At 41.4% G+C, this 19,271-nt stretch overlaps 1 protein-coding gene across 2 annotated transcripts; it reads left to right on the top strand.

The window, feature by feature from the left end:
- The first annotated feature begins 44 nt into the window (after positions 1 to 44).
- On the top strand, positions 45 to 18,109 carry ASB11 (ankyrin repeat and SOCS box containing 11). Of its 2 annotated transcripts, none has more exons than XM_064646669.1 (7): positions 45 to 398; positions 3,077 to 3,156; positions 6,049 to 6,156; positions 8,234 to 8,384; positions 8,583 to 8,717; positions 9,695 to 9,886; positions 12,743 to 18,109. In XM_064646669.1, the coding sequence occupies exons 1-7, from the start codon at positions 149 to 151 to the stop codon at positions 12,865 to 12,867; spliced, it is 1,041 nt and encodes a 346-aa protein (XP_064502739.1). In that variant the 5' UTR covers positions 45 to 148; the 3' UTR covers positions 12,868 to 18,109. The 2 variants fall into 2 exon arrangements, with proteins under 2 accessions (XP_064502739.1, XP_064502741.1); XM_064646671.1 differs by lacking the exon at positions 45 to 398 and adding an exon at positions 1,349 to 1,745.
- The last annotated feature ends 1,162 nt before the right edge of the window (positions 18,110 to 19,271 follow it).

The raw sequence follows: 19,271 nt of genomic DNA, 5'->3' as shown, positions 1-19,271 counted from the left end.
GGAAAAGTGTTTCTGGTTTTTTCTTGTATGCAGAGATGTTCACAGTATCTTATCCTTGGTTATTTAGTATCAAATAGCCTCTACCAAATAAAACCAGAATGTATTTTTGGTAAGTGAGGAACAGCAGGTCCTGAAGGGTTTAAAATAGATGACACATGATACCAAGAATAGCCCGGTGCCACTTAGCCAACCTGAGAAACTATTCAAAGAGCAAACCAAAATGGAGGGCAGTTCTATACTCCATGCTTTCACCAACATTTATTTTGCCATTTTTGCTTTGTTTTGCTTCAAGCTTTTAATTAAGATTTCCTTGGCTTTGCTGACCCATTTCTATATTGTTAAAGGCAACAGAAAAGAGGCTGCCAGGATAGCAGAAGAGATCTATGGAATAGTCCCAGGTAAAGTAAAAATATGGACTCTCTAACATTTAAATGTATATTTGCTACATTTTTGTAACTTGAGGATTTAAATCAGTGAGTTGCCATGAAATGAGGAATTTGTTGCTAAATGCATGCATGACTGTTTTAACCTGAAGTGCCTTCCATTTCTGGGGTCTTTGGAGTGTCAGTATGTGTTGGCATGATTTAGGTGTGCAAAATATGAGACTCCAGCTAGAATGAGAACAACATTTGCTCAAGGCACTACGGTAAATAAAAAGATTGTTCTTGGAAGCAAGGCATTCTTTAGCAGTGGTTACAGATGGTTTTACTAAATATCCAGCTTTACTGCAGAGAATATTTAGGGAAAAGTTTTAGCACACTGATTTTTTGAAAGGAGATGCTAGGAGGATATAACTAATGACTTCATGAATCCAAGCCAAGAATCCTTGTTTTTTTGTAAATCAGATGATAAAAATGAATGCAGCTAAAATTGTTCTGAAAAATATATGGCACATGAATATATTGTATTTTGTAGGTTATTTAGCAGGTCATGGTTTTGTTTTTTTCCAAGTTATTTTACTCCTTCACATCACTGCCATAATAATGAGCAGACGTGTGTTTGCATGCCTGTTAATTCCACTAATTAAAATGACACAGTATTTTAAATTTACTGCTAATGAGGACTTATTTTTCTAGTTGAAGATTCTTATCAGCCTTGTGACATCACACATTTTTATGTGACTCATTTGTTTGGCACTTGCTTCATGGTGGATTGTGCCATCATGAACAGGCACATGAAGAGGAGCAGAACATGAGTGGTGCGAGGTGGCCACCCAAAACAGAGAGATTAAGATCTGGCCAAGAGAAATACTGCAGCCAAGCATTTTTTACAAAGCCTTTATGAAGCCTGTATATATACAGGCATGTCTTGGCTGTTAATTTATTTTTTACTCTCCAGAATATAATTCCTATTATTTATTACTGTCATTTTTTATCAACCACCTTTATGCAATCATAGTCAGACTTGGCAAACAGCAGTTTTTCCTTCATGCAGGTTCTTATTGAGGTGCCTTCAAATTCAGCAGGCCATAACATATTTTTATTGCAAGTTACCATTTGCAAAAATCCACCAAGGATAATCTTACAAAATGCAAGATCATGTGATACTGTTGCTGGGGCTCTGTATTGTATTACAGTCAGAGCTTTGCAGCATTTCTCCTTGCAGTGAAGTAGCACAGCAGCAGCAGGACTGCTTGACTTATCCATAGACATTTAAAAGGAGAGTGCTTTCAGTCATGTCGCTCACAGCTGTGAAGGGAAGATGTGCCCCATATGGGAACTATATCTGCCACACGTTTCAGGGAGGTAGGTTGTGGTGGCTGGCATGGAACTGTGCAGCAGTTGTCATGGTGTGTTGTCATGGCGAGGGATGTGTGTGCATACACGTGTGTTGGAAATGCACTTGCATGTGTTACACTTCAGGCTTAAAAGGTTAAATAAGGCACTGTAGCTCTGTTGTCTGAGTTACTTCTGAATCTTCCTGCTGTATAAGGGCTCTGGGCTTTGTCACTTACAGTGTCTTGATTTTCTGAATTGAGCTTGCCTATTTCAGTCACCAGCATGATGAGGAGTATGGGGTATTTTGGATATTTTCAGGAAGATGTTTCTCTCTCAACCTGCTTGGTTCTTGTTTCCATCATTTTGACTGCTGAGTTCTACCTGGTGATTCAGAGCCTTGTCGTATATTATGCCAGCTGGTCTTTCCATTCCAGCTTCCTGCTGTACAACAGAGGATGAATGCAAACATTGGTGTTGCTTCTGTCCTGTGGCACTGCAAATGCAGCTGGCCTTTGGAGAAGTACTTACTACCCACTGTTGTGGCATGGTTATAAATTTTAATATGTAACAAGAAATTTTTCTCTCTACTTGAGTGGCAGGGATTTAACCTTGCGTGGCTGTATATGCCTGTAAGTAGTAGCTATGATAAAGAATTTTTTTTCTTAGCACATAAATAGATTAAGATAAGAAAAAGGGCAAGACTACATGAAGGAGTCCAAACAGTTCAACATCTCAACATTATTAAAGAAGAAAAGTAAAACCTCAGGCAGAATTTGTTTTTCCATGCATTTTCTAAAATCTTTCAGTGAAGAGGATGATGAAATATATTACCTAGTAGCCTGAGATGGAGGATGTTATTTATGAAATTGTCAGTTCATGAAAAAAAACTCACAGGGACATGTCAGAATTCATTTGATGGACAAGTCATCCCCATGTCTCTCTGCTATGCATCTCTTAACTAAGTGCCAGGGAAGCTGAGATGCAATTTGTGTCAAAAGCTCCCTGGGAAAGGAGGAGGCTGATATGGTTTTGAATAGGAGAATTGCAGGGTTCAAAAGTCTCCCTATTAGACCCAGCAGCACTATACTTGTGATTTTTGCTGAAGCATGTTTTTAGCTGTTCTATTAAAAGTTCTGCCAAGAAGCTTTTGTTTAGGTCCCTTAGTGAGCAGCCAGCTTTCCCAGGATTGCTGAGCCCTCAGCTGCTCTACTGAAATCAATTTATCAAACAGTTTCACCACTGACCCCACATTGATTTTAGTCCTGATCTGCATTTACACGAGGCTGTGTTTCCCCTGTCCTCCTGGGATCTGCCTCTGCTGCTCACATGAATTAGCTTCCATGCATTTGCTGTTTCAGGCAGCTGGGCAGACCGATCCCCTCTTCATGACGCTGCCTTCCAGGGACGCCTCCTCTCTTTGAAAACCTTGATTGCACAGGTAAAAGCCCACAGGTAAAGAAAAGATTGGGAAGCAGGGTGGTTTCGCATGATTTGCATCCATGAACTGGTAATAGACTGTATCAGGGCATAAGAAATATGGCTGTATGAATAATATATCAGCACAAATGCTTTTGGGCATGTATTAGTTTGCTTAGTTAAGATGCTGGGGACAAGCCCAGGACAAAGACTATTACAGCTTGTAGCTTGCTATATGATAAACAATGATCCTTGTGCTCTTTCTCAATGATACACCATCAAACTGGGCTCGAGAATAGGGACAATAAATATATATAAACTATAAAAAAAAAACAACAGTAGAAAGCTATAAAAGTGCATATTGCTTTATATAAAGGGAGAGCTGTCAGCCTGAAACCTTCTGCTCCAAATGGAACCAGAAGAAAGAGAGGAGGAAAGAATACACTAGAAAGGACAAGAAACTGGATATGAAAAGGGATAGGTTATGGTTCTTCATGCTTTGCCAAATGTCTTCCTTACCACTTTGATTAAACTCAATGTCCTCATCTGGCATGAATGGTCAACTGTCATCCCTCTTACCCCTTCCCCCACAAGGCAACTGCAGAGAAATTAATTCCCTGAGTGTAAAGCTCTATGACTTGGCCATCAGACCTTTTATAGTCAAGGTAAATAATTTTTACCAATGTGGCCACAGCTCGAATGGAGAACATCCTCAAGGAGTGGAGCTGCCAGAGTAAAAACCTCCACTCCAGACTTATATTGAACTGCAGCTAAAAGATGTTGCTGTTTAAGGACAGTATATTTTTATGGAAAAGGAAGTGGTGGAGGTTAGGGATAAAAAAAAAGAGGGTTTATTCACTGAGGGATTTGATGGTTTTTCTGACCCTCTTTATCTCCACTTATGCTGACCTTACACCATCTGATTAGTGGAGCACCCGGAGTTGTGGTTATTCACTAGATGCCCTGGTTATGTACTGGTCACGGTTATACACTGGAGAAGCACGCAGTGTTATGGTTATACATCATTTAGTTAATCCACCCTTTCTCCTTCTCTTGAAGACATTTAATTTTTGGAGTTAAGGATGAGGGTCCTTGCGGATAAAAAGAGATCAGGGCAGCAACATCCGTAGAGCCTGAATTGGAGCTGATTCACCACACCTTGATAAATGTAAGGACAAATCTGTTCATGGATCAGCACAATCATTGCTCATTGCTTCTAATATAGTTACACTACTAGCCTAAAATTAAATGTTGGACTATACTTGAGTATATGTGGGACACTCAGAAGTCTCTACAGAAAGACCATAGCTTTCAAGAAAGCAGTGAGGTGTTGGCTCCATAGGGAATGCCTGGACATAAGGAGATTATGTAGTGCTGGAGATTGAAAAGAGCTCAAGAACTCACCGATGCCTGTTTCAGCACCCAAACAAGAGTTTGATTTTTCATGTACATTGAAAACAAGGTTTAACATGAGCAATGTTTGGCAAACAGCCATAGTAAGATCTATAACTCATTCTCCATTTCCTAATGGAAGAGATTGCTGTTTTGCCCAAGATATCAGTACTTATTCTTTCACTTGCAATGACTGAGTTTTATTTGTTAAATATATACGTATATATATGTGAATAATGATTGAGAATAGGTCTCCTTAGAAATCTCTAGAAGACATTGATCTTGAAGGAATATGTTGATCATTAAGTATGAAACAATTATACAATTAGAAAATGGAATCATCTCAATATTTTTTCAAGGCTTTATCTATTCTCCTGGTACTATTGTAATGCATGGAAAATTTTAATGACAACTTTTACATTACTAATATTTTCACATGACCTAAACCCGATTGTTTTTCTATCATAGAATGCCTAGCCTAAAGTGATACAACGGTTGCTTTTAATACTCATGACGTCAGGACTGATGACTTTTTTACAGTGTTATGCTGCTCCCAGGTATTCATTTCTGCCCATCCCAATGAGTACTGCATATCAAAAAGTGCATTGCTGCCATCTTGTGAGCTGTCCTGTCTATAGCACATCAGGTGGAGACAAACTGCGTTTCAAAACATGCCATCAAGCGGAAAACAGAGCTGCTTCCAGGCCTGGTTGTAAAATCTTAATTATCAGGAGATTTAGTTGCATTCTGGGGAAAACACACATGACTGTCATTTTGTCCTTTGTGAATATGTCTGGTTTGTCTTTGTGCAGGAATAGGTGTGGCAACTGTCATTTAGGTAAATACTTGTACTAATGTGTTTGTAAATCACACTGTTCTTTCTTCCAGTGTAAAACATTTCCTGAGTGGTCTAATAAGAGGAACTGATCTGTGGGTGAGATTTGTCTCATCTATGTTATAGGTTTACCAAGTACTTACCAAATCTGAGGGAAACAAACTAGGTACTCCTTATAATCAATGAAAAAACTTTTAGGACATAATTCATCTGACCTACTAGAAACAGCTGCCTTAGCACGGGATGAATCATATCTTAGGGATATGTCCCTACTGAAGGAGCTGCCAGCTCCAGCTGAGCTGTTGATACTTGTGCCAGAGGCATCCTCATTCAGGGAGGTGAATCCTACCAGCTGTAGCTCCTGGTGGTGGACTTAATAGGGGGGGTAATGGCACCCTTAGAAGTTTAAGAAACATGATGTCTTTCCTATGATTGACCGCACATCATAAACACACTAGAAACAGAAGGCATAGCTTGTCCTTGCTTCTTTTTTCACCCCATCACCAGCTGTGGTATGTGGGGACAAGAACTGAAGCACTGAACAGCACTAATCCAAGCCAAGCACCTTCCCTGGACACGCACCCAGTGACATGATGCTCTCCAGCCATGGTCTGACTGCACCCATGCGAGCTCTGGGGGAGCTGTGTGGTTTGTGTTTTCCCCTCACACCCTGACCCTGTGTTGCAGGGTTTCAACGTGAACCTGGTGACGACGGACCGTGTGTCAGCTCTGCACGAGGCTTGCCTGGGCGGCCACATCGCCTGCGCAAAGGTGCTGCTGGAGAACGGGGCCCAGGTGAGTCCCGGGGAAGCCAGCTGGGACAAGGGCACCTGGAACTCAGGTGCTCCCTGCATCAGTGGGGATGTTGGACAGGCTGTCTGTGTGGCAGGGCCAAGATGCAGATGTACAGGAGCATCCCAGATAGAAACGTGGAAAAATAAAACAGTGCTTTGTTTCCATGGGCGATAGATTTGCCTTCCCCTTGTGTCACATCATTATATTCTCTTTTGTTTTCCTTCTGTGTGTGAAACACAGTTGTGATTGATGGAAAAGGAATGAAAGATGCTAGGTGAAAATAACCTTGAAAAAGTAACTTATCCCTTCCCTCCTCCCCCCCGCCGTAATGATCTCCGGGATTACCTCTGGTTTTCTGTGGGATGGTTTGGAAGTCTCATGTAATTAAAAATAGATGTTCTTGAAGCAATGAAACATTTTATCTGCTAATAAAATAATAATTCCCACAGTTGGACCCGAGGTAGAATACATGTTAACAATGGAGATAAAGGAATGGATGAAATATGTAAGAATATTTTTATTTTAGCTGCATTTCAAGTACAATTTATATGGCAAGAAACTGAGCAACACCAAAACAGGTAATCAAGCTATCCTCTGCAGAAGAAAACAAATTTGTTAACTTTCTAAACTCTATGCCAAATTTTAATCCCTTGGGGGGATAAAAGGAAAACCTCTTTCTAATCAGTTTTACTTGATTTTGGTATATTAATGGCATTGCTTTTTTATAACTCAGAGAATCATTTCTGAACTCTCTGTTGCTTTCCTAAGAAATCAGCGTATTCCTGGTGTAATACGTATCTCCAGTGTTTTTTGGTTTTAGCTTTCCCCCCCACTCTCTGTTCATAAATAAAGTCAACAGGCTGTTTTGTAACTTCTGAAAGAACATATGCCAATATGCTGCTCTCCTTTTTTTTTGCTGTGCTTTCCTTTATTTCCCTATGGTACCAAACCATTCACTCCACAATGGCTCTTACCATTCTCTCCTCTTTTACCAGTTAAACCAATGCCCAGTGAAGAGGGAAACCAAGGAAGTAATTTTTCTTCTTCACTTATCTCCTTGCTTACCCTTGGTTACCAGCTTGCCTGCACTGCTGTCCCTGTTGAGAAGTGATGCTGATAGACCTCCAGTGCCTCCAGCAGCTCCAGCCACATCTGCCTGATGAGACTGGGGGGAGGTGGGGGGCAGTGGAGATCCATACAAATTGGCACATGCTTGCATAATCCATTGCTCTTCTCTGGTGTGCCACAGAGTTAGAGACATGCAGATTTGCTGCATGAATTACTCTTGAGGGCTTGCTAAACACAAGCTGAGGGCTGTTAAACACAGCATGAACAGCCACGTGGTGGGATTCTTGGGGTGTCCAGCATAGGGCCAGGAGTTGGTCCCTTCCAAATCTACATATTCTCTGATTCTACAATTCTGTGATCTACAGCACGGAGCACAGCATAAGCCAGGGATGCTGCTGTCCCAGCAGAGAACAGTGACAATGGTTTTTGCCAGGTCATTACATTAGAGGTGGGGGAAGGAAATCGTTTCTCTCTTGCATAGACATGTGCATATGGACTCTTTCAAGCTCTTCTTCTGTTTGGGATTAAGACTATGTTTCTGTGAAAATTTCTTTTGCCGGAAACATGTTTTTAGGTGAAAGTATTAAATGTAAAGTAAATGTTTTCATTTAAAAAGCAAAGCCATTTTCATCTGACGCTGTTCTACCTTGAGGCCAGATCAAACTATACTGCAACCATTATGGGTGCATACGGTTATGAAGATATTCAACTTCTCCATATAAAAAAAAATAATGAAAAAAATTGCATTTTTAGCAGCTCCGGGAGGAGCATTAATAGCAGGCAATGTCACTGCCTTCTGGCACTAGTTATCTGGGAAAGAGTGCAAACATCAAAGGAGAATGTTATATATATGTCACAACATATAACTCAGAAAGTTGTAAATAAGATAATTTCTGAAATTACACATGACAAGAGTCTCATTCTGGTGCATTTCTGGTGTGTACATGAGACACGGTCCAAGTGCGTTCCTTTTAAATTGGATTATACTGAGTGTATCTTACCATTCCAGGTCAATGCAGTCACTATTGATGGGATCACCCCACTGTTCAATGCCTGCTGCAGTGGCAGTGCAGCGTGTGTCAACATGCTGCTTGAATTTGGAGCCAAGCCACAGCTGGGAAACCACCTTGCTTCGCCCATTCATGAAGCAGTCAAGAGAGGTAATGTTCAGGGTGTGAATGCAGCTAACAATACCTAAATGAGGAATGCATCTTTCACTGATGACAAAATATTTTAAATAAATAACTTCCATTCCAGTACAGATAAATAGGCTTAGCTTTTTCGCAGCTCTTGTTCCTCATAGGTTGTACCTGGGTGTGTTCTGCTCTGCAGCAATTCAACAACTCTTATCTCCGCAGGTCACAGGGAGTGCATGGAGATCCTTCTGGCTCATGAGGTTGACATTGACCAAGAAGACTTGCAGCATGGGACCCCTCTCTACGTGGCTTGCACATACCAGAGGACAGACTGTGTCAAGAAGCTTTTGCAGCTAGGTACACCTGAAAAGGGGGCCAGGGGAGAGCTATGGTGGTGTGAGCCAGTGCTTCTGGTCTCTCTGAGCTGCATCTCCACTGCAAACATCATGGGTTATTTCCATAAGTGGTGTTTGGGCAACCTAAGTCTGTGAGACTCTTTTGAGGATATTAAAAATTTCACCTGCATTGATGAAGAAATGATGATTTCATCAGTTAAAAAAAAAGGCTGTAATTACATACACCTCTCTGGAGCTGTCTGAATGTGAAAATAAAATTCTTTTACTTTTCTAGAATGATAACAGGAAGCACAGAAAATGCTGGCTAATATTACTGACCAAAATCAACTCTTGATTATGATAAACTGCCATGTTAAACATTAAATTCACCTATTTCTCAGGGGATGATGAAGGCAGCAGTAAAGCTGCTTGGAAGAATAATCACTGCAGGTCCAGGAACAGCCTCTGAGCTAGCATAAATTTTTTTATCAGTGTACATTACCTGACTTACACCTGCTTGAAGTGTGGCCCCGCTGTGCCCGGCCAGCCTAGGGCGAGCATTTTGCTTGCTGTGCTCCCAGAGTTATTACAATGAGATACCTAAAGGTTTTGGTTTTGTATTGTTTGTTTTGGTTTTGTTTTGTTTTGTTTTGTTTTGTTTTCCCGCTGGCAATTAAATTTACATAATCCATGTTAGATTTTATGCTATTAACAAATTTAAAGAGCGCATGGTAGACTTTGAACATCTGTTGGGTTGAAGGTCAAGCTGCTCAGTTCTGACTGTCGCAGACAGGGTTTGGTGGCCTAGAGGACTCTGACAGTGCAGGTATTTGACCTGATGAGTTTTGCACAGCTGCTATTGAGAGAAAGGAGTGAGTCCTGTGTGCTGTCTGTCTCCTTCATTTATTGAGGCTACTGGTGGAAACCAGCCTGTGTTATGTGGGTTCTGACAGTTCCTGCTGCCTCCCAGATCTAACCATGAACTCTTGTTCACTCAAGGAGCCAACGTTAACATGGGGAAGCGATTAGACACCCCCCTCCACGCAGCAGCAAGGAAATCCAGTGTGGAGATAGTTGTCTTGCTGACAGACTATGGCGCTAACCCAAAGTGCAGAAATGCTGAACTCAAATGTGCCCTGGACCTTGCCGCACCCAACAGCAAAGTGGAGCAGGCACTTCTGCTTAGGGAAGGTGATGATTTCCTTTCTTCTTTTACTTTATTTTTTTTTTTAGTAAAGCAGTATTTATTTTCTTTACCTAAGTAGATTTTCTTGACAGCTTTTATAAGTAATGCTCTATAAAAGTTTTCTTCTGCCTTACCTGCTCTGCTGCTTTCAAGCTTGCAGCCCATGACAGAAATGACTAAGAGAACTCTGTTTTGTTGCTAGATCTGCCATATAGTGCTAAGGTTTTAGTGGATAAATTGTTCAGTTTTTCTGTGTTTTCATTTCCTGTCTACTGAAGGAAAATCATACGTATTTACCTATCAGGACTCTAAGGGTTAAAACCTACTGTAAAAGTTTATTCAAAGATAATATTTTAGTTCCACCATCTAGTATTCAGCCCAGTACTGTGGGTCAATGTCCCACTTCCTGCAGAAAAAGTGATGTGAGTGTGTGTGTCCTTGGTTGCCAGGAAAAAGCAGAGCTATTTGCCAGGTGGCTATTCAGCTTCGCAGCACGCAGCAATTCCATGTGGTTCATGGGGCTGCAATCCCAGCGCAGAAAAACACTGCCTTTTGCAGCTTACCTTCAGCCTTCTTGCAATTAATTATCTTTCCAGTCTACTCAAAAAACTTCTGAGTAGAAATGAATGCAGATCCTCCTGTGCCTTTTTCACCTGCACCACATTTGGCCAGAACTTGATGCATCCAATAACAATAGCCCTGTGATATGGACTTGCTGAACTAATTTCCCCCCCTTCCTCTAACCTCCATGTTTCCCAGCTCACTGGTACCCTGTTAGTCAGTCTGTGCCCGCCCCGAGGCTTTGCTCATGCAGAAGATGAATGGTGCTCCCCCATGCAGTCAGCCTAAATCTTCCCAACCCACCAAGGACCAAAGCATGATGTGCACAGAGGGCCCACTTCCAAACAGCTCTTGGATGGTAAATTAATAATTGTCGGTGTTGCACACAGGTTTTACTCCAGCCCTTGAACACCGGTTGGCTTTATGGAGAAAATGCAATATTGGCTTAATATTCTTCTGTCCTAATCCCTTTCTCGATGACTTTTCATGCAGAGCTTTAATTTGCCATGTCGAAAACCTTCTGGGAGGACTTTTGCTTGAATGTTTCTTACCTCTTGGGACTGCTGTCCCTGTATCTGAGATGCTCAGACGTGTGAGCAAAAGCAGTGCTGGCAGTTGTCCTGCTCCAGCTCCCTGTGTGAACCAGAGACTGTGGAGATAAAGAAATAGCCCAATATTAATAATTTTCTCTTCCTGAACTTTTCTTTTGATTTTAGCTCTCAGCTTGTCACCCTCTCCTCCCTTACAGTCAGAGGGACTAGAGGGTCACTTTCACATACTTTGCTATGTCTAACATGCAACTTGCCTTTACCCCTACTTCTATGTTTTCTGAGGTCCTTCTGTTTGAAATAAGCATCCCAGTTGAAGAGTTTTCCTATCTCCAACTTCTCCACTGTGGTTACTTAGATGACTCCATTTAATTGCTCCCCTTACTAACTATTAAGTGATGTGAAATATAAACCATGTCTATTTTCCTAACTCCTCTGGGAGATGATAGCTTCTTTCTTCACTTCCAATCAGTAGAACAAGTGCTCTTTTCTACGTATCTCATATTTTTCTATTAATTACTTCTCAGAGGGGACATTATCAGCTGGTTTAGGCTACTTTCCTGCAGTAAAAGGACAGATTATGAAGCTTATCTGTAAGATATAAGGATGGGCCTTTAAGCACACATCTCTACCCATTACATGTAAAACCCTGCTGTGATTGCTACTGTTTGGGCAGAAACTGGAGTGGCAGGGCTAAGACAAGGTTCAAAAACTGAGCACCTCTGGGCAGGTGTAAAGGTTTCACTTGGAACAGCTCCAGCAAGAGGAAAGCAAAGGAGGAGCAGGGACACATCCATTAGCAACTTGCATTTGCATGTGCAAACATGTAGTTGCAGAAGCAGTGGAGCCTCACATCTGGTGGGTTTGTGCCTGGCATGCCCCTCACCTGACCCATGGTGGGTGCGGCTGGGGCAGCTCCTGGTCCCCCTGCGGGGAAGCCACGGGGGCAGCACTGCTGTGGGCAGTGCTGTGCCCAAGCTGACCTCACCATTGTCTGGATGAGTTATCTGGCAGTTTTCCTACCAGTTGACCCTCTGATGTTTAACAAGAGCTTTTCACATAAAGCAACCTTTACCCCGGGGCCTAGGGAAGGACAGAAAGGCCTCTCATCTTGGTAGTTTTTTGGATGTGGGTTTTTTTTTTCCTCTCGATGTCTTTTTGCACAAAACTTTTGAAACTTTTTATCTTTGATATGTTTTTCCTTCAGTCAGACTTAGTAAAAATTGCATTACATAGTAAGAAAATATTTTGAGGAGCACTGATAGACTGACTGACATACATGTTCAGAGACAGTGTAGTCATATAAAAAGGCTAAGTTGCAATTACTATTTGTGCAGCAGTTGGAAGAAGCACATTCTATATATGTGAACAACTAACTGTATTTATCCTGTATCTTTATCCTTGCAAAATTGCTGGGAGTTGTCTTATGTCCCGATCAAGGGCTATGTATCCCAGAGCTCTCTCTCTCCAATGCAGACAACTTTATGGTATTTTAAGTGTTTGCTCAAGAAAAGATGCAGAAAAGCCTAGCAGTGCATACAGAAGAAGGATTTTTATGCTCACAGTTTTCAAGTTGCTGAACCAACTTTGACGACATAAATTAAATATGAACAATAATCTATTTAGCCATCCCTGACTTCAGCAAGTCACTGTGTAGTGTTTGATCTGATTTGCAAATCTTGCTGGTGTTTGTTGCTTTGGCTTATACTGTTGATGGAGTTGGGGGTGCTTATTCTTTTCTTTTCCTCCCAGGTCCCGCCAGTCTTGCCCAGCTGTGCCGGTTGTGTATCAGAAAGCATCTAGGTCGGTCGTGCCTATATACAGTCCACAAACTGCACCTGCCTGAGCCGCTTGAGAACTTTCTCCTTTATCGATAAGTCTGTGACTGTCTTTATACTGGAAAAGAAAGAGGAACAAATGGTTGTTTACTATAAAATTATTATAACGAAGGAAAAAAATCAAAGGCATCATGTACTGTCTACTGCGGATACCAAACATGAGCTGCTACGTGAAAGTGCAAATTGAAAACACCTTTTCACAGACAGTGAATGATATCGTGGATACAGTTCCCTCATGGTCTGTTGCCACATCCACTTACATCAGCCTGAGAGTTGTAAAACATGAACAGCTCTTGACATGTGTTTGACATCTTTGTAGATGCACATGCACACCTTCACCTACTACCTTGCCCTGCCCCCTCTTCCCCTCCTTCCCCCCCCCTCCTGAATTTTCTCTGCATTTAGAGCTATATTTATTTGTGTAGTATCTGTGCAGCTTCTTTCCCTTGTCTATCCAATCTCAATGTCAAAATCAAGGTAATGGCTGTTATTCTTCCACCGCTGTGAGAATGAAAGCTTTCAGTGCTGAACTTCAGCTGTATGTAACATATTGCACATCTTTTGTCAGATTTGACTTCACATCCTTTCATCTCTTTCCTATAGTCTAGTGGAGTCCTAGCAACTACCAGCAGGCTCTGGCTGTCCAGACACTGTACATCCCTGAGCCCAGCTGACCCCAGCACTAACACATCTTATCCATGGAAGTGCAAGTGATGTTACCAAAGCAAGAGCACAGGTTTGGAGTAAAGCCACAAAAATGTGTGAAAAGTCTTAAAACAAAACACCCTTCATCTCTTCTGAAAAAAAATCCCTCCAAAGCTCCTATCACCTCAGATCTGGCTGTGTTCATTTCATGAACAATTTTTCTTAGCTTAATTCCAGGACAGAACAGTAAATGTTTTCATAGGCATAGTAGGTGAGATTTCAATGTCTGTCATTTGCAAGGTTTAAAGAAAAGCAAAGGAAGAAGTGTTGCATTTTTGGGCTTTGCATGCTCTGACATTCCTCAAGATAAATCCTTGGACTGTAGAGCAGGAGTGAAGCAGGGCCACTAAAGATGGCATCACCCAAATATTCTCTTTGTTGCATTTTCCTCACCAGGACAGGTTTGCAGGCTTGTCAGCTCCCTCACCCCCTGTTCTAGAGGCTTTCATTACTTTTCTGGGAGAAAGGATTTTTAGAGTGTTGTAACTTTGTCCATTGTGGTATTAATTTAAATAAATAACATCAGGGTTAGTAGTTTGGACATAGCAGAGCTGAAAACATGAACCTCTTTGAGCTGAGAAATGTGTGATCTAGTGACTGATGCAGTGCCGGTATTACTCTGTAAAGGTTTGTTTATTTTTCCTGTGGAGGTTGTTCTGAGGGGAGAAATGTTTTTTCAGAGCTAGGTTTTGGTAAACTTCCGCCATGACACAGGCAATGATGTTTCATTAGTTGTAGTAAAATGGGAAGCTGAGTTAAAAGAAGGGTCTTTCTCCACTTTGCTCAACTTCACAGGTCCAAGACGCTGCTGACAAGTTTTCAGGCTGTGAGATGTAGAGGTTTCATTATGAGTTAGGCATGCTGGGACTAAGTTTCACCGCCCATACAATCTTAAGTCAGGGGGCACTGACCTGCTGGACCCTGAATACAAGATTGACTTCCAATCTTTGAGCCTTTGAGCTCCTGTCCCTGCTCCAGCAGCAGCAGTCTCTCTGGTTTGATGCTCATCCCTTAATGTTACCATGACGGTTTCTCTGAGACAAAGGTCGAACATTTCCTGTACTTCCTTATGATTAATTCAGCACAAGTAAGATAAATTGAGCTCTCAGCAGTTCATGAGACTGGACCTTCAATGTTACAGTCCAAATGAATGCAGTTTTCAGCCTATGTTTGCACATATTGAATGCTATCTGATGGCAAGAGCTATTGCCCATAAAGTTGTCGGTGACATCAATGACCTTGTATAGTACAGTACATCATGAATCTCAGAGATTTGAACACTAAATTCTCAAGAGCCTTTGAAAATCAAATACTATTAAGAAAGAAATGTCTATATTAATTTGATGTCAGCAGACCTCTCACAGTTCTATCTTTACTGCCAACTGACCTGCTCTATTTATAAGGTGGCAGTCAGAATACCATCTGCTATCTAAATAGAGAGACAGAGCCTCAGCTCTGTAGATTGTCAGACTTGCATTGCAATCAAGGAACTAAGGCAATTTCTGGGATCTATTTCAGCCTGTGTAATGCTGAATTGATTTCCTGCTGCAATCATCAATGAAAGCAGTATTTCACTTGCATAGGATTTTAAATTGAAAAATGTGTCTCCATTAAGGAAATGCAAAGTCTGTTGAGCCTCTCAGGAAAGTTTATGTTAAGAAGCAGTGCAAGCTGCCCTATATTTATTCCTGATATTAGCTTCCTATCAAAAAATCACCTCACCTTTTCTTCCTCCTGGTGACATAATTCTTCCTGAAATTCTGTATGTCAGAGAGTCTGTAAGGAACAGAGCCTCAATAAATCAGAAGAGAAGCTCAGAAGTCCTGATGTTAAGTAATTTCCTTAAAAACTTTACCTAGACTTTGTTGCTCTTATCTCAAAAGATTAAGTTACCAATTTAATTCTCATTGACTATGCTTTGTGTTGTAGCAATGCATGGAAATAGCTGGAGGAAGTATTTAATTTTTTTGTGAACATGCTATATTATGTGAGGATAAGGAAAGACTGTGACAATTTTCTGTGAGACCTCTGAATCTTGCTGGTGATTTTTCAGAAAGGGTTTGGAAAACATCTGTCATGCGTGGATACAGCTGCTTTTCCCTGGGCAGGAGGAGGGCTAACTAATCTCACAGGGTCTCTTTCCTTCAAAACTGGTGGTGTCTTCTCTGTCCTTCCATGATTTGTGACTGAAACCAGTTATTTGGGTAAAATATGGTTTTCATGAGAAGATAGACATTTTTATGTGCTGCTATGTCCACTGCTATACAACATCCCTATGACTTTACCCCAAACAACTGCCAGTACTGTCTGCTGCAGTGGAAAGTGCTGCATATTTCAACAGGAATGACTGCAAAATATCCTGGCTACTGGGAAAGTTTTTCCACTCAACAGCTGGGATAGTTTTTCCACACAAACTCCCACTGATTCTGAGTACAGACACTGACTTGCAGTGTAAAGCACAAGCTTGGGCTATGGATACTCCCTACCTGTAAAGTCCTTGCTCCTGAGTGTGTTTTGCAGGAGTGGCTTAAATAGGTTACTGATGTGCAATAGAAACCCAAAAGACTTCCTTTATCATTCTCAATCTGTTGGCACACTTTTCAGTTTTGTTAATCATCTCTTATGAGAGATCTAGTGCAGCCTCAGAAAGGCCAGTGATGAGGACCTCACAGATCTCAGCCTAATCAGATTTTGACTTCAAGCCATCATTCATTACTCAGTGTATGTCTATGATTGCTCAAGATCCAAAGCAAACCAAAATTAAATGGGCCTTTTATCAGCCCTGTCTTTAAAATAAGCAAGCTTCTTGTCAGCATTCTTCCTACCACTAGATGTGTTGTTCTGTCTCCAAAGTTCTTTGAAATCCATTTCTCTTAATTGCTACTGTATTTTTTCTCACACCACTGAGCCCTTGTTCATAAGCATGTCTCTCCTGATCAACTTTCTCCTGAATTCACATATTTCTTCTCTGTCACTAAGAAAATGGTTTTTAGTTTCCTTAGACTGAGAAATCAGTCTTCAACAGAGGCATCTTAGTGAGGACCAGCCTTGTTGCATGCGTTATTTCCCTGGTTCACCAGGCTGCTGTGCTAGGGTTCCCCACCTCCAAACCTCACTATAGAGAAGGGTGTACTCCTGAGGCATGTGTAGTGCTCAGAGACTTCTCAGCTGGTGCATCCTTGTGGGAGCAGGACTGCACTTGTCACCATGTTTGTGCAGTGCTGGAGCAAGTAATTTTGCCATACTGGGTGCTGTCTGGTCCATCTTCAGGCACGGCACCTCCTCTTGCTGGCTGGCTGCACGTAACCAGTTTGCTCTTATGTCTGATCACAGCAAGAGATGAGCTGCTGTTGTTCATGGTTTGAAGTAATTTGTAAAGACAGTTGTGGCGATGCTCCTCTCGCTCCCCCCCTTATTGTTATTTCAGCCTCTTGCCCAGAATCTGACTCGACAGGTTTCCCTGTAGTTGAGAGCAATTTTTCTCAAAGTCTTACCTGTGAGCATTCTGGCTAATGGACCACCTCCTCAGGAACATACAGCAGTGAAAATAAATAGACCAACAGATTTTGGAAGTGTTTAATGAACAATTTTTTCTCGGGGTAGCTAGGAAAAGTTACATTCTAATTTGGCCTCTCAGTTCTCTGCTTTGATCTCCTGACCAGTTTCTTGGGTTCAAGGTGACCTCTGTCTCCTACAGTGCAACTCTGCTATTGGCATTTAAAAATACTTCAATCTCTCCAGGATTCAACTTTTCATAAGAGATGTGCCAGTCCCTGAATTTCTGTCTGTCCAGCTGAACCTGCCACTCACAGAATAAAATTTAAAAGGTATGGAAATGCTAGGCTGATGAAGCTTGCTGTCATACTATAAGAGCCAAAATTACCCACATCTGCCTTGAGGTGCCAACATCCCACCTTTCTAGGCAGATGCAGACTCTGAGGGACACTATCTGTCCATCCACTTGTGTGCTCTTTCTTCTTGTATTGGCACATGCCTGTGCCACTACAGGCAATGAGATGGGACGTTCATCTTCTCCCAGCTGTCTTCCCCCAGGGAATTTGAATCTGGTCAACATCCACCTCATGGCATTTAGATTTCTTCTCGCCACACATGCTAGAAAGAAATATTGTGCTGCCCCCATGCAAACCCTTGTGAAAGGGATCAGTGTCCCCTCTGTGCCACTCTCTGCCCTCCACTTGCTGTCTACTGTGCAGGGCAGGAGGGACAGCAGCTGCCTGACACCTTTATGTCCAAACCTGACCAGTCTCCTGCAGCACAACTCTGCTATTGGCATTTAACACCCCTCCAGTCCTACCGGATTGAAAATATAGGTGGTATGTCCCAGCACGGTGTTAGGGCAAGTCTGATCATAACAAAAACAAAACACATTCACTGACTCTTAGTTGAAAAATCTGGCCAACCTATATTCTGGAGTGACAGTTCATTATGCCTTTGTATATTTTTTTTTCAGAAATTAACATTTTCCACATGACAATTGCTCCTCACTGTGATTTTTTTAACCTTCAGTATGAGATGTATAATATATTATTGACAAATACAGATTATTCCATGCAAACCTTCTATGTAATTTCATTTTTATTTCTTGAAAATTTCTTGATCCTTAAATTTTGCACCATTTGTAGACACTCAGGATGCACATTGCAAGCAAATGGAAAATATGTCAGGTTTGGAATTAAAAGATCTTCAATAAAGTGTACCAGGAATTGCAGAAGAAAGTATAATTTGCATATTCAGTTGAGAATAGCATCTGGAAGGGGGGAGAGAGATGAATCAGCAGAACATGTCATTCAGGCATTTTGTTTAACAAGCTGGCCAAAGCAACACATTAGTCAGCAAATCATTGCAACTAATATATACACTTACTAGCAATGGGTTTCACGTGTGACAGATTTTGAACTTACTTTTCAGTGAATTAAACTTATATATTCAGAACTTTCATTCAGAGTAATCATAGAAGAGATAAAATAGAAAAAAAACTATTTTAAATGCCAAAAAAGAGCACATAGTCAATATAACAATTTTTGTTGTTGCTGTACTTACTCTGTGGTATTATCATCTGAAAGTCTGGCTTACTATCACAGTCACAATCACTAATTTGTCTCACTTTCATTCAAGTGTGAAAGTGAGGTCTGATAAATACAATTAAGTTCCAGCTAAGTGATTTTAGTATTTATGGTAATGACATATTTAATGCTTTTAGCTACAAGATGTACCAAACTCTGTGGTGTCTAGGAAGGGTAGAAAAAATAAAACTCCCAAACCAGTCTTTGTAGGGAAGGGAGAGTTTAAACCTGTGTTTTCTTGAAACAATCAAATGGAATAATACACAGAGCTTTCTAGTTTTGACCTTTCTCCCAGACGTACAGAATCAGTGTAAAAGTTCTCAAAATTGTGAGACAAGAAATAGCCTGCCCTTTAATAGTTTTCCCAGCCTGCAGGCTATGGCTGTTTTATCTGATCTTCTCCACAAGACAAGCCACAGGACCTCAACCAGTAATGGCCCTAACAGGGACCAGGCATGTTTTATAAACATGGAAGTCATGCAGGCTTCCCTGCCCAGATGGCCTCCCTGGGAGCTCCTCTGCCACTGTTGGCACCCCAGCCACTGGGAAGTGGTCATTTGAGGCTTTGTCTTCTCTTTCACATACATCTGCTGTTGACCAGAGCCAGGAGCTGCTGCCACTACCACTGCCACTGCCAGCAAGATTGTGCACTGT

This window comes from Pseudopipra pipra, chromosome 2 (assembly GCF_036250125.1).
Source record: "Pseudopipra pipra isolate bDixPip1 chromosome 2, bDixPip1.hap1, whole genome shotgun sequence".
NCBI lineage: Eukaryota > Metazoa > Chordata > Aves > Passeriformes > Pipridae > Pseudopipra > Pseudopipra pipra.
Note: the sequence above shows the minus strand (reverse complement) of the source record. Positions and strands in the feature narration are given on the sequence as shown.

What these genes read in the sequence shown, in the direction of transcription:
- ASB11 (XM_064646669.1), top strand. Translation starts at nt 149, where the DNA reads ATGACACATGATACCAAGAATAGCCCGGTGCCACTTAGCCAACCTGAG. An exon ending in TGCTGGAGAACGGGGCCCAG is followed by an intron (nt 6,157 to 8,233) that starts GTGAGTCCCGGG and finishes TTACCATTCCAG; the next exon opens with GTCAATGCAGTCACTATTGA. An exon ending in GGCACTTCTGCTTAGGGAAG is followed by an intron (nt 9,887 to 12,742) that starts GTGATGATTTCC and finishes TTTTCCTCCCAG; the next exon opens with GTCCCGCCAGTCTTGCCCAG.